Source organism: Melanostigma gelatinosum (assembly GCF_949748355.1).
Source record: "Melanostigma gelatinosum genome assembly, chromosome: 16".
Classification (NCBI taxonomy): Eukaryota; Metazoa; Chordata; class Actinopteri; order Perciformes; family Zoarcidae; genus Melanostigma; species Melanostigma gelatinosum.
The window spans coordinates 2,891,202-2,904,464 of record NC_136649.1 but is presented as its reverse complement, the minus strand read 5'-3'; the positions used below and the strand labels follow the sequence as shown (position 1 = coordinate 2,904,464).

The 13,263-nt window shown below is 47.2% G+C and overlaps 1 protein-coding gene across 1 annotated transcript in view; it reads right to left on the bottom strand.

The window, feature by feature from the left end:
* kif6 (kinesin family member 6) overlaps positions 1-12,847 on the bottom strand; it is a gene marked incomplete at both ends in the record, with an annotated part of 98,539 nt that extends 85,692 nt beyond the window's left edge. The window contains 3 exons of the mRNA XM_079286088.1: positions 8,182-8,256; positions 10,940-11,049; positions 12,788-12,847. Coding sequence (XP_079142214.1) covers positions 8,182-8,256; positions 10,940-11,049; positions 12,788-12,847 — 245 coding nt within the window. The remainder of the gene's footprint in view (positions 1-8,181; positions 8,257-10,939; positions 11,050-12,787) is intronic.
* Positions 12,848-13,263: the final 416 nt, after the last annotated feature.

The following is a 13,263-nucleotide window of genomic DNA, read 5'->3' as shown; positions in this document are numbered from 1 at the left end:
TCCTTGTTCCGAACCACACACCAGTCAGAAAACAGTCCCCACCTGTTTTCGTACTGCAGCCGGGTAGATGGTGCCCTGGCATTCAGGATAGTTCTTCTGACTGGCTCTATGCAGCCAGTCAGCAGCTGGTCGGGCCCTCCAGCGGCCAGACCCATAGTTGGAGGCGGCTGGGATTGGGATGCCAAATCTGACCCCCTAGTTGCGACAGGAGATCCCTCCTGTCGGGGAGGTGCCAGGGTGTCCTGCAGCAGAGTCTGTGCAGTAGGGAGAACCAGATCCTGGCTGGCCATAAGGGGGCCACTAACAAGAGTATGTGGCCCTCTTGAAGGACTCTGAGAAGTGTTGGCAAGATCAGAGGGACCGGTGGAAAGGCATAAAGAAGCCCCTGTGGCCACGTGTGAGCCAGGGCATCCTGACCCAGAGGACTGGTCCTCTCCGTCAGGGAGAACCAATGGGGACAGTGGGTCGACCTCTCCGAGGCAAAGAGATCCACCTCTGCTCTGCCGAAGAGACCCCAAATGCTCTGCACCACCTCTGGATGGAGCCGCCACTCCCCCGGTGGAGGCTTGTGACGGGACAGAAAATCTGCGACCTGGTTCCGTTCCCCTGGTAGGTACATTGCCCGAAGGCTGGTAAGACGAGGGGCAGCCCAGGTGAGAAGGGCACGGGCTACCCATAGCAATTCTGCAGATCTGGTGCCCCCTTGATGGTTGATGTGAAACACCGCCGAGGTGTTGTCCGACCGGACAAGCACATGCTTGCCCCTCAAGTATGGCAGAAAATGCTTGAGCGCTAGGTGCACAGCCCGTAGCTCTAGAACATTGACATGCTCTATGTGGTCTTGAGCAGACCACTGCCCCTGAGCAGTCCTGTTCTGCCACACTGCACCCCATCCTGAGAGGCAGGCATCTGTTGTGACCACCTCTCTGCGGAATGGGACCGAACCCATGGGGACACCCTTCGTCAGGTATGCCCTCTCCCTCCATGGGGATAGGGCGAGTAGGCACTGCTCCGATACTACTATTGCCCTGTGTTTGTGCCACCTGGCATCCAAGTGAAAGCTGTTCAGCCATCTCTGCAGGGGTCGCAGTGACAGTAACCCTAATGGAACGACCGCCGAGGCAGCTGTCAGTTTGCCCAATAGGCGGAGAAAAAGAATGTAGGGCACCCGCCTGCCCCCTTGGAAGGGAGAGAGGCTGTGGAGGATATCGTCCACCCTTCGGGGTGACGGACAGGCACTCATAGTGACTGTATCCAGAGCCACACCAATGAAGGTGATGCTCTGAGAAGGGCTCAGGGAGCTCTTCTCCATGTTTACCCTGAGGCCCGACCGGGCCGCGTGAGAAAGAAGGCGAGCAGTGTCCTGCGCCGCCTGAAGCTGGGATGGCGCACAGATCAGCCAATCGTCCAAGTACGGCAGTATTCTCATGCCCTGTGATTGCAGGGGGGAGAGGGCAGCAGCGACACACCTTGTGAACACCCGTGGGGAGAGGGAGAGCCCGAATGGGAGCACCCTGAACTGGAAGTGACCGCCTTGAAAGGCGAAGCGAAGAAACCGCCTGTGGTGAGGTACGATGGGAACATGGAAATAGGCATCCTCCAGGTCGACAGACGTGAACCAGTCTCCCCTGGAAACCGCCCGAAGGACGTCTGCTGTGGTCAGCATGTGAAATGGCAAGACCCTCAGGAACTTGTTTAGTCCCCTCAGGTCCAGGATTGGGCGCAGTCCACCGCCTCTCTTTTCCACCAGAAAGTAAGTTGAGTAGAACCCCCCGGGCTATGACCGGGGGTCCACCCTCTCGATTGCACCCTTGACCAGGAGCGTGGCTAACTCCTGGTTCAGGGCTAGGGATTTTACCGGATCGGAGATACTGGTCATTTTGACCCGGCTGGAGGTTGGTGGCCGGCGTCGGAACTGAAGCTTGTACCCCCGGGTTAGGGTGGACACCACCCAGGGGTCTAAAGCATGAGCTGCCCAGTAGCTGATGTGCTGCTGGGAGAAATAACCGACAGCCGGCCGGGAGACATCATCTCCTGTACCCCCTGCCTCTCGAGGCTCGGGGGGGGGGCCTGGTAGTCCCCAAGTCCGGAGGTTGTCTAGGGGCAACGTAGGTAGGGTTTTGTGGGTAGCGGTCCGGCCTCCCAGCGGTACGCTGAGGCCTGTGGCGACTACTGGGGTGAGCCGGGGGCTGAAAATGGCCCCGGGTGGATAGAGTAGGACCCCTACGTCTGCGGGGTGCGGGCATGTCCCTGCGAAGACCAGAAAACTGCCGCCTGGTCTGGCTAGCTTCAACAGTCTGCTGAAGCGCCTGTATAGCAGCTGACCCAAACAGCTCACCCGGTTCCACTGGGAGAGTACGGAGGGTCCTCCTACATGCCTCAGAGAGGGGTGACTGCGCCAGCCAAACCTGGCGGCGAGTCTGGACCAGGGTGGACATCAGCCGTCCAAGTTCCCTCGACATGAGCGCAAACGCCTGCAGTGAGGCATCACTGAGGCTGGTTGCGGAGGCATCGGAAGTAGACTGCTGCAGAGAAGCTGAGAGGGCAAGCATGAGGTGGGAGAGGGAGTTGCCAATACGACCCATGCGTGCTGCTGTGTCATAAGCCCTGGATAACATGTCATCCGTGACCCGACATTGGGGTCGAGGGCACCTGGCATCGGGCCTCAGGGTCTCCTCAGGGGAAACTATGAGGGACGCAATAGTCGGCTCAACAGCTGGCATACGGGTGAGGCCAAACTTTGCCGCGTCCTGCATGGCCGCCAGGGTTCGGCCCTCTGATGTAAGATGGGACAGAGCCCCGGTGTCCCTCCAGCATGCATGTAGCTCCCTCAGATATTCCTCGGAGGGCGGAACAGCAAAGGTGGTAGGGGCGAGAACACGCCTGAAGAAGGCACTCGCAGGCTGGGGTTCCGGCTGCTGCGTATCTAAATGCAGGCGTGCCAGTGCCATGCGAATGACAGACCCCATGGAGCTATCGACTGCACCCTCCGAAGAGCCCTGAGCTGAGGAACGGGAGGCAGGTCCAGAAGCCTGGGAGGGCTGCTCTTCACTGTACTCAGTAAAGAGCGTGGCTGACGCCGCCAGTGACATCACGTCCTCCTCTGAGCAAAGCTCAGCCGCGGGTGGATCTGGCGCTTCAGCCCCCCCTACACTGGGTTGGAGGGCCAGTAGAAGCGACTTCATCTGAGCTAGCTCGGAGGTCAGCAGATCCACTCTAGAAGACAGCCCGCTGGGTTTAGCCCTCTTGGAGGGAGCCCCTGCAGTTTCTGCGGCCCTGCGCTTGGAACGGGTAGGTAGGGCTGGATTCAACTGACCCGACAGGGGGAGGTCGACCATACCAGTCAGGTGCTCCGCCTCGGCGAGCCTAGCAGTCCTTACTGCTCGAGGCATGATGCCACAGTTCATGCATGGGTTCTCAGAGAGGCCCTCCCTCAGATGCTCGATGCCAAGGCAAGCGGGGCAGAGGCCATGGCCATCATCAGGCTGCAGAGGAGCCATACAGGTCCTACAGCCGGGAAAGTCAAACATGGCCGACTCTCTAGGCCAGTCTGAGCGGATGCTCTGCTGAATGTTTGAGAGCGGCCGGGGACAGTCAGTGAGAGGGGAGCGAGGACACTCTCTTAACTCAGATAGTTGCTGGCGATATTGGTGTCCCACCAGTTAGCCTGAGCGAGAGCACTCTGCCACTGTGAAAACAGGTCAGGAGAACAGTCCTTCTAGCGAGAGGGGAGCGAGGACACTCTTCACTTGGAGAATTGCTGTAGATATTGGTGTCCCACCAGTTAGCCTGAGCGAGAGCAGTCTGCCACTGTGAAAACAGGTCAGGAGAACAGTCCTTCTAGCAAGAGGGGAGCGAGGACACTCCTCACTTGGATAATTGCTGTAGATATCGGTGTCCCACCAGTTAGCCTGAGCGAGAGCACTCTGCCACTGTGAAAACAGGTCAGGAGAACAGTCCTTCTAGCAAGAGGGGAGCGAGGACACTCCTCACTTGGATAACTGCTGTAGATATTGGTGTCCCACCAGTTAGCATGAGCGAGAGCACCCTGCCACTGTGAAAATAGGTAAATAACACCGTCCTTCTAGTGAGAGGGGAGCGAGGACACTTTCTTCACTAGGATAGTTGCTGCAGATAATAGTAGATACGATAGATAGTTGCTGGAACTCCTGGTGTGCTACCAGTTAGCCTGAGCGAGGGCACTCCGCTAACTGTGATATCCGCTAACTGATATGGCCGTAATGTTCTCACAACAATTAATGGACACAATCAGAGTATTTAGCTTAGACACCCCCGAGTATCAGCTCAGTCTAATAAGCCGGTGAACGCTCCTGATCCGGCCGCTTATGTTTACTGTGACGGGCGGCCCGACAGCGTACCCCGCTCACGTTAGCCCGCCACTCGATTAGCTAGAGCGGAACGCTCTGCAAACCGAGGAACAACAACGAACAATGGTTTCAACAATGTCAGTCGATCTCACCGATTGCTGCCCATTTGGGTCCGCCAGACCCAGACTCGGGCTCGATGGTCCGTACGGCGCCGACGCCGCTCCCTCCCGAGAGGGACCGCTTGTCGCAGCCTTTGGAGGGCGAAGATCCGCAACCCCGACCGGTGGTCACAAGGCTACCGCGACAAACTTTAACATATCTTGCTCTTAGACAAAATATATATTTTTTCGACTACCATGGTAGTCAACCTGCGTAGCGAGAAGAAAAAAAGGACTGAACTCAGGATGACACCGGAACTTATAGACGACGGGAGTCACCTGAGGTCACGAGTGACTTTGTTGATATAAATATTCGACCTGCGCATGCGCGAGACGGAATACATCCAGTGTTAAGCACTGCCTCTGGCGGTCAGTAAGGATGAAATAGAACTGCAATGGCGACAGACATCTGCTGGTGAGGGAGGAATGTATCGAAGTATGAGCGAAGGAAAAAGGCCCAAAACACCACTCAACTAGGCAGGGCCTGGTAAATTTTAGTTTGGCACTGAACTGCCCCTTCTGCACGTGCACAGGGCCATGGAAACCAATGGTATCTAGCTTTGTTTGAATGAAAGAAAACCCAAAATAGTGGTGGTCAAATGAGGTAGGATAAATTTGCTAAAAAAAATGTCATTAAAAAAAACTTCTGTTCTATAGTCCTGGAAATAAACCAGGAAGAAAAAGCCAAATGACAGAGGGGCCTGACACACAAGCATGGATCAAATGTGAGGATAAATGGTGCTCAAGACTTGCCAATTGTAAGGAAAAGGATATTTTGACACTATATTTTTTTAGATGAATTATAAACAAATCTAAGCCTCTCGCTTATTCTAATGGAATTGCCAACCTAGTATTAGAGCAGTGTGTGGGTTTAGCAGTGTGTGGGTTTACCTTTCTATGTACTGTACAATTCCACACCCTGCATGAGACTGGTGAGGGGGAAAAACTGCATGTCAGTTTATATAAAACACCGCGTCCACTTATGAGAATGGTGGTTGGTTGGACGGTCATTGGGCGTCCATTTAATCTTAGGGTGAGTCATGGTCATTGATTGGCAGCGGGGAGAAAAGACACAGGCTTTGTGTTTAGTTTAATGTCAGTGCTAATGTTGCGGCCTCGACCCTGCCACTAAAGCTTGGGCGTTTCCCAATGCTTGTTCATGTTTACACCTCAGCTTTCCTGGAGATTGGCAACTCGCCTTCCAGAAGATCCTTTTTCTTCCTGTTATTTTTCTTATGAGAAGTCCAATCTTTTGAGGTAGCAGGGTTGAGGATAAAACTCAACAGAGCCCCGTTCTTCTTTGAACTTGGGCTACAGGTTTCACAGCCTTGTGAAATGGGATTACAACACAGACAGAGGGTTTGCCTTGCCAGCCCGACATCATTACGGTGGTTGTTCCTCTACTGGAGCTATTAATGCTGGTTTGTTTTTAAACTGGGGCTGAAATTACTGGTTTGGGCAAGTAAACGGGTTAGAGTTTTCGGCGAAACTTGATGTGCGCCGAGTATGACAAAGTACCGACCAAAACAACAACAACCTGACAGTTATTGCTCGTTGAGAGGATTGGCGCCTGCCTGCATGAGTTTTGGTGCGGTGATGGCCGAAACTCCTGACTAAACCTGAATAAATGTTTCAAGACTACGGGGGCTTTAGGAAAAACATTCAGTCAGTCAAAATTAGATTTCGTTTGTGATTACTGTAACCAGACGTGCTTCTGTAACTGGGACCATGTCAATATCAACATCAGCTTCACAAGTTATCAGCACACCAGCTGGGCTTCACATAACTTGGTCTACGTCAGTCCCAGATGAAGTTCCTTTCAGAATCTCTTTCAATACTTTTTGTGGCAAGGATACAAGTCTTGGCCTATTCCTGTGATTGTGTTTGAAGGCAACTTATTTCAATTCCAAATGGGGGCTGACCAGGCTGAATTACTCCTTCCATTCCCTTCTTTCTTTTAGTCACTGTGGTGAGACTGGATTTAAAAGGTTAAAACTCTGTGGAATTCAGAACATTCAGTGTATAAACAGACATCCTGCAGAAGAGGGCAAGGAACTGACAGTGGACTTATAAATTTCTGATTGGAGAGACAGATTGGTCATGGCTAGACAGGGTGACTAGTGTCCTCTAGGCTAGACGTTACAGTCATACCAACGGCGAAAAGACGCCAATCTCAAGTTGATATGGCAAGACAGACATGGTTGTGACTGAAACTTTTTAACCTGATGTTTACCATCTGCCACAACAAAGGGGGGACTGTTAAAGGGTTGGCTGGGGAGCGGAACCCAATACCCAAGTCTGTGAACCTGTGTGAGTCAGGTCAAATACATCCAAATCCTTAGTCAGCCAATCCAGACGTCTCGCCATGTTGTTTATGCGTCTTCTAATAGCAAAGATAACGCAAAGCACTTGTGGGGTTCCACAAATAGCCCCTATTATGACTAAGAAGCCTGGAGAGCAATGGAAGTGGTAGGGCTGAATTAAGACAAGACGACAGAGGAGGAACCTTGTTCACATAACAACAACAACAGCACAAGCAACATTTGATCACAGGAAATTCCAAGTGAAATTCCTCCAGGAGTAAAGCTCTGACAGACGCCTGTTTGTTGAGATGGAGTGAAAATTGTGTGGGGAGGAATCTTAGAGGTCAAGAAGCAAGGAAAGTTTGGGGAGTTTCATTTAGTTTTTGGCAAGATTGTATGAAATGTCTCATACAACAGCTTCGAGCCGATTGCCCGCATTCATTGCAGCTCGTTTTTGAGTTTGATTGAAGAGTGTTATAGGATCATCAATCCCGGATTAACTCTAGTTTTTGAACGCGCTGTCTCCGCCTGTTGGTTCGTCTCGCGATATCTGTGTTAGTTATTTTTGCAGCTTCCCCGTGGATGTGTGCTTGTGATCTGACACCTGGTCACTACATTTTTAAGGGCAGACGGCCAGAAACGTGCCGCACACGGTAAAATAAGGCAGGCAGAGGGCAGGGTCTCTCTGCAGATACACACACTTCTGGTGGGTCATAAGTGATGACGGAGAGGGATTAATTATCTTATTTGTTTTTAGCAAAAACTTTCTCATTCTGCCTTTTACAAATAAAGTCGTCCAGATATATTTGGCATATCAGTATCTAAAATATATTTTACATTTTTACATTTAAAAACAGGCCCAAGTGAACCCCTATTTCCCTAAATTGAACAGTACTAACAAAATACTTGTAGTGTTTATCTTGAGGGCCAGAGTTTTCTGCAGGTTACTCTAATGAATGTGATCCTCATGCATGACTGATGAAACAACAGCTCAAAATGAGTGAGCAGCTACAACATAGCATTGTGTTGTGGCTTGGAAATGTTCTCACACTCACGATGGCACAGTGTGCCATCTCGCCTGCCAGTTCGGTCCACTTAGTGGTTAAAGTATGCAAAGCAAGCCAAAAATCACAGACACCCTCCATTTCCATCTTAAAAGAAAGCTGAGCTTTACTGACTTCCTGTCAACAAGGACGCTTAAAGCCTGTGTGGCCCTGAGCTTAGCATGGAGAGCTGAGCGCTGCTGGCCACAGGTGGGTGAATGGGATAATCAAAGTAGGTCGTTTTAAGGGTTGACAAGGAGTTTAAAGACATCAACTTTCACAATGTACATGGCATTAATATAAACCTGTATTTACATTTGTCATTTTGAGAAGTACAATAAGATTGTACCTGTCGGCAACTGGTTTGGCAATGTTATTAAATATCTCTTCTTGTTGGACAGCTTGATCAAACACCTTTAGGAACCTGGACAAAAGTGAGAAGCACAGAAGAGGTCAGAACATCTATTATTGTTGGAATGCTGTTAAGCTCATCTCTGCTATGACTTTTTCTATTTCTAACCTTTCAACTTTTTGAATTATTAAGCTTTTAGCAACTTTATTTTTGAATGGGATCTCTATGGAGAAGGTTTTCAAATCCTCTTAAACTTCTTCAACTTTCAAATCCTTCAACTTCCTCATACTTTCAGCTAAAGACACCATTTCAACTTTAAAATGTTGCCGCGTAATTCAGCTTTCCGATATCTTTTAAACTTTTTGAACTGCAGCAATTTAACTTTTATGATTTTTCAGCCCTTTTCTGACTTTATAATGGGTGTGTATTGCACAGCTTAGAGTGCGTGATGTCACCGCTAGAGTGAAGAGCAGCTTGAGATTCTTGTGAAAAAAACATTTGTGTTTTGCCACTGTGTCCACAATCTTCACTCTTCATGCATAATTTCTGGATGTAAAAGTAGCTAATATTGTCCTTGTCGTAGAAAAATTACTGTGGAATCCCACAGATTTCCACATTTGACACGGAAGCCGTTAATTGAGAGGAAAACCAACTTTCTGCTCCATAGAGACCAATGTTAAATTTTGCTTAAAAAACATCTTCCACAGAACACGGTACCCCATTTCTATATCTTTCCCCCCTCCTCCACCCCCCCCCCCCCACACACACGCCATTTTAAAATAAAAGCCCCACAGAATGAATCCTAACTGAAATGCTTGTGATGAGCCTGTCATTTAATAACAGGTTTGTGTTTATCTAACATTATGATTCTGTCTCCTCTCCCCTTCTCCCCCACACCCCATTTCAAAATAAAAGCCCCAGAGAGTGAATTCTAACTGAACTGCTTGTGATGAAGCCTGTCATTTAATAACCTCTGTTTATGTGTGTCAAACATGATTATGTCTCCCCTCCCCCACCCCCCACCCTTTCAAAATAAAAGCCCCATGGATTAACTATGTAAACATTTAGCTCAAAATTAGGCTTTTTTGTTGAAATGAATGCTCTTACTAATACTGCGACAACTACTACTGCTGCTAATATTTCGAGTATTACTACTACTACTGCTGCTACTACTTATACTACAACTTTTTCTGTTGCTACTATTACTAGTGCTATTACTGCTACCATCAACATTATTACTACCACTACTACTATTACTTATACTACAACTGCTACTACTGCTATTCATGCTACTACCAGTACTAATACTACTACAGCTATTAGTACGACTGCTACTAGTACTACTGCTACTTCAAATACTGCCATTACTTTTACTACTACTACTACTACTGTTATATTAAATACTACGACCACTACTACAGATATTACTACTACTACTACTGATACTAGGCTACTACTTCTTCTAAATACTAATACTTCTTCTAAATACTAATACTTCTACTACTAATGATACTTCTACTCCAACTGCGACTTCTACTACTACTTATTCTTATACTTTCAAAGCCTTCTTCTTCCTCATACTTTCAGCTACAGACACCATAGTTAGACATTTCAACGAGAAGGTTTTTCAGCAGTGCAGTTTAAATGCTTTCGGGCTTTTTCAGACAGATAGTCTCCCATTTCTTAATTTTCAGCAATTTTTTCACAATTAATTTCAGCTTTCAGCATTCCAACGCATTTTCAGCAGGAAATGCTTTTTCTAGTAATTTACTACCATAACATACAGAACGTATACATTCATGGATTATCTCACACGTCTGCTTAATTTCCCATGTGGATGAGGAGGAATTTGATCATTCCGTCTTCTAAAGCTGTCTCAGCCCGTCATGTTTTTATCCCACAGAAAGATGAGAGCGATGTGAGAGGAGTCCGCCCAGGAAGATTGTTAAATGTGGACATTTTATTTCTATAAGGGCACAAGGGAACCTCCGCAGGCTATTATAAAACTGTGTGGTTTCCAACAGGCTCTTGGTGTCCGCTGCTGTCTGACTGTGGATTTAGGGCTTGGTAGCGTGGCATGGGCCCTGCCCGGAGGGTACAGTCTATAAGGCTGCAGCTTTCACTACCAGTGTTAAACATGTTGTATGATATCTTTATTCGTCATAAACTACACAGTTGCTCCACTCTTACTGATTTTATTGCTCATCTACAATATTCTTGTTTTGCCCAACTGGTGGCCGTTGCTGGTGTTCTGCACCCACTTAAGACTGAAGCTGATTATACTTATATTATAAAGACACTGCATGTTGACTGCATGCAGTTTTATTTATTATTTATCAAATTTATATTTCTATAAAGAAACTCCTGATTTTTTTTACGTAGAAGATGAAACTGATCAGCTTGGTCACAGGAAATGAGAGAACCTTTCTCAGGTATTTAAAGCTGCAAATATCAAAGCTTTCACTGGCTATCAGTCCAATAGTATTTCACTAACACTACGGTAAATACAGTGTTAGTGATACTGAGTATTACAGTACAGCCAGGCAGGTATTTTAGATTATTGTAGTGGACTTCAAAGACCGCTGCAATTGAATTTACTTTGACCAAATTAGGCGGCCAATTTCAGAAATTTAGCAAATGGAATCATGTCATACGATGAATCTTTATTGTTGCCAAGGTGGAAATTTGTCTTTTGCTCACCAGACACAACATCTCTATACAAACACAGGCTTTACAGACACAAATACAGCTCTACCTGAACTTGTAGCACTCCCTCTTGTTGTTAACAAAGCCCTCAGCCACATCCCTGGGCACCAGAAACTCCAAAGAAGCACCTGTTGGCTCCTCGTTGTCCACCGAGTACACCTGAGGGAGCCAGAGACAACAGCAGTCAGTCCTCTGGTGGGACAAGACTTACGGACTCCTGTTCATCATCGCAGGGCAAGGCAGGGCGCTAGTTTACCAGAATATTTGGACAGCACTTTAGAGTAGCCATAGGCATTCATTACCCTTTTAAAAGCGTTGTCTCCTATATGTTCTTTGACCGTTATGGTACGGGGTATCATGCAGTGCATGCAGCCCAACTTAAACACAAAAACTGTCGAAAATATAAGTTTGGCCACTTGTGGTTTGGATAATGCAAGCCTTCAAATGAAAAAGCTGGAGTTTATGAAGCATGCATCCTGTGGAAAGCAATAGAACGAAAACAAGCAATTATGATCGGTGTACAGTGTACCGGTCAAGCTCTGCAATATCACCTCCGCTCAGCGTCACCCCAGGGGAGAGGAGAAAAGCTGTGGAACATTAAACCGATATAGATTGAGCTCTAGCAGCGGAGCACATTCAAAGCGAGGGCCGGCTGGGTCAATCCAAACACCCGCAGCCCATATGTTTCGGACGGACACTGATGCAATTACAGGTCCCCAGGGGTTTCGAGAATAAAAAGATAAGACCTAAATGATTGGATTGTTTTCCACCCTTAAGTCTGGCAGCGTCACCTCCTCCTGACCACCACTGCTCTGCTCAGAAACCTTTAAAAAAAAGCCCCCAAGGAGGAAGCTGTGCTTATTTCATTTTTGCTGGATATTGTCAAGCTCACGCTGAAGTGCCACAGAAACCCTCAAAGTAATTTAATCATTTCGTCCATCAGCTGTTGCGCTCAGACAATAAACAGGGTTCCAGGGAGAATAGTGAGAGTGCTACCAGGGATGTTTGTCAATAATATTATTATTTATATTTTTTTACATCTGTATCCAATATAGAGGCCACTCATCTGATAGTAGGTGAACATTTATATGGATGTGTGGGGGAAAAAAAGAAAAAGAAAAACACCGGTAGGTTAGTCGATATTATTGTACAAGCTCGCCAGTTTGACACCTAAATTAAGAAATCTGACTCTGGCTCAGTAAGAGTATGATGCAGTTTAAAGAATACATATTTATTGTGTGTATAAAACCTGCATTGGTTGTCACTGGGAACATCTTTACCTGAACTGATTCAAATACAACAACTTGAATATCTAATGTGGTGGGGGGGAAAGGAGTCTCCATTAATCCAGAAATGAAATGAATGGAGCAACAAGGAAAACTTGTAAACATACTGAACATCAGCACAAAATACTAGCTGTTGGCATATTCTGCTCCAATAGACCGATTTAGCAGGAGGTTTACAATGTATGGTCACTTTACCTTCTGATTGTTTTTAGGCTGCTAGTCATATGCACTTTCACATATTTTGCCATGTCACAGCAAGAAAAGCACAGGTGTAATTAGAAAAAACATGAATTGCATTCCATGCAGCTGTGCCAGTTCCAGGGCCCTGGTGCTGTACAGTAGATGATTTAAAGGGTTAATTGATTTATTGGGAGACTTAACGTTAATGGAAGGGAGTGAGCCATCATTACAGGTGTGTTTTTAGCGGGTCAAACCTGTTGTTTTGTGATCAAATGCCGTTCTGAACTGGGAATATAAACCAACGTGCTTCATGACTTGAGAGCCCTCATTGATACGCCAGCTAGCTTAAATAAACATCCGGTCTAACCCAGCATTACCGCTATAGCGTTACACCACATTTTATGTATATGTTGTTTCAGTTGTCCACTTACCCCTGTAGTTTTCTTAGAGGGTTTAATGCGAACAAATATCTGTATCGTCTGTTTCACCATTTCCCCCCCCTTAAAAAAAAGAATAACCGGTCAAGTTTGGTTCCTGTTTCACGTCGCTGGTTAGCTCGCGGGCTAACGCGGACGTTGTGCTCTCTCTAGTTTGATGCAGCCGGTTGCTAGGCGACGGTGGTCTCCTCCGCTGACAAAGATCGTCTATATTTGTGAAGATGATTCTTCAGTGTGAAACAACCGTTCCATCTACCCTGCTCATTCTCTTTTATGCCTAATGACTGATGGCATAAGTCGGAGCCAGTTCAGAGAAGTCCAGATAGGAGTGTGTGTTGGGGGCACGTAAATAACATTGAAGACACTTAGAGGTAAAATAAAAAAAAAGAAAAAAGAAAAACAGGGATGCGTAACTGTTCTATTTTCTTGTGATGGTGGTTATTCTCTAAGTGGGTGTTTTGTGTATTCAA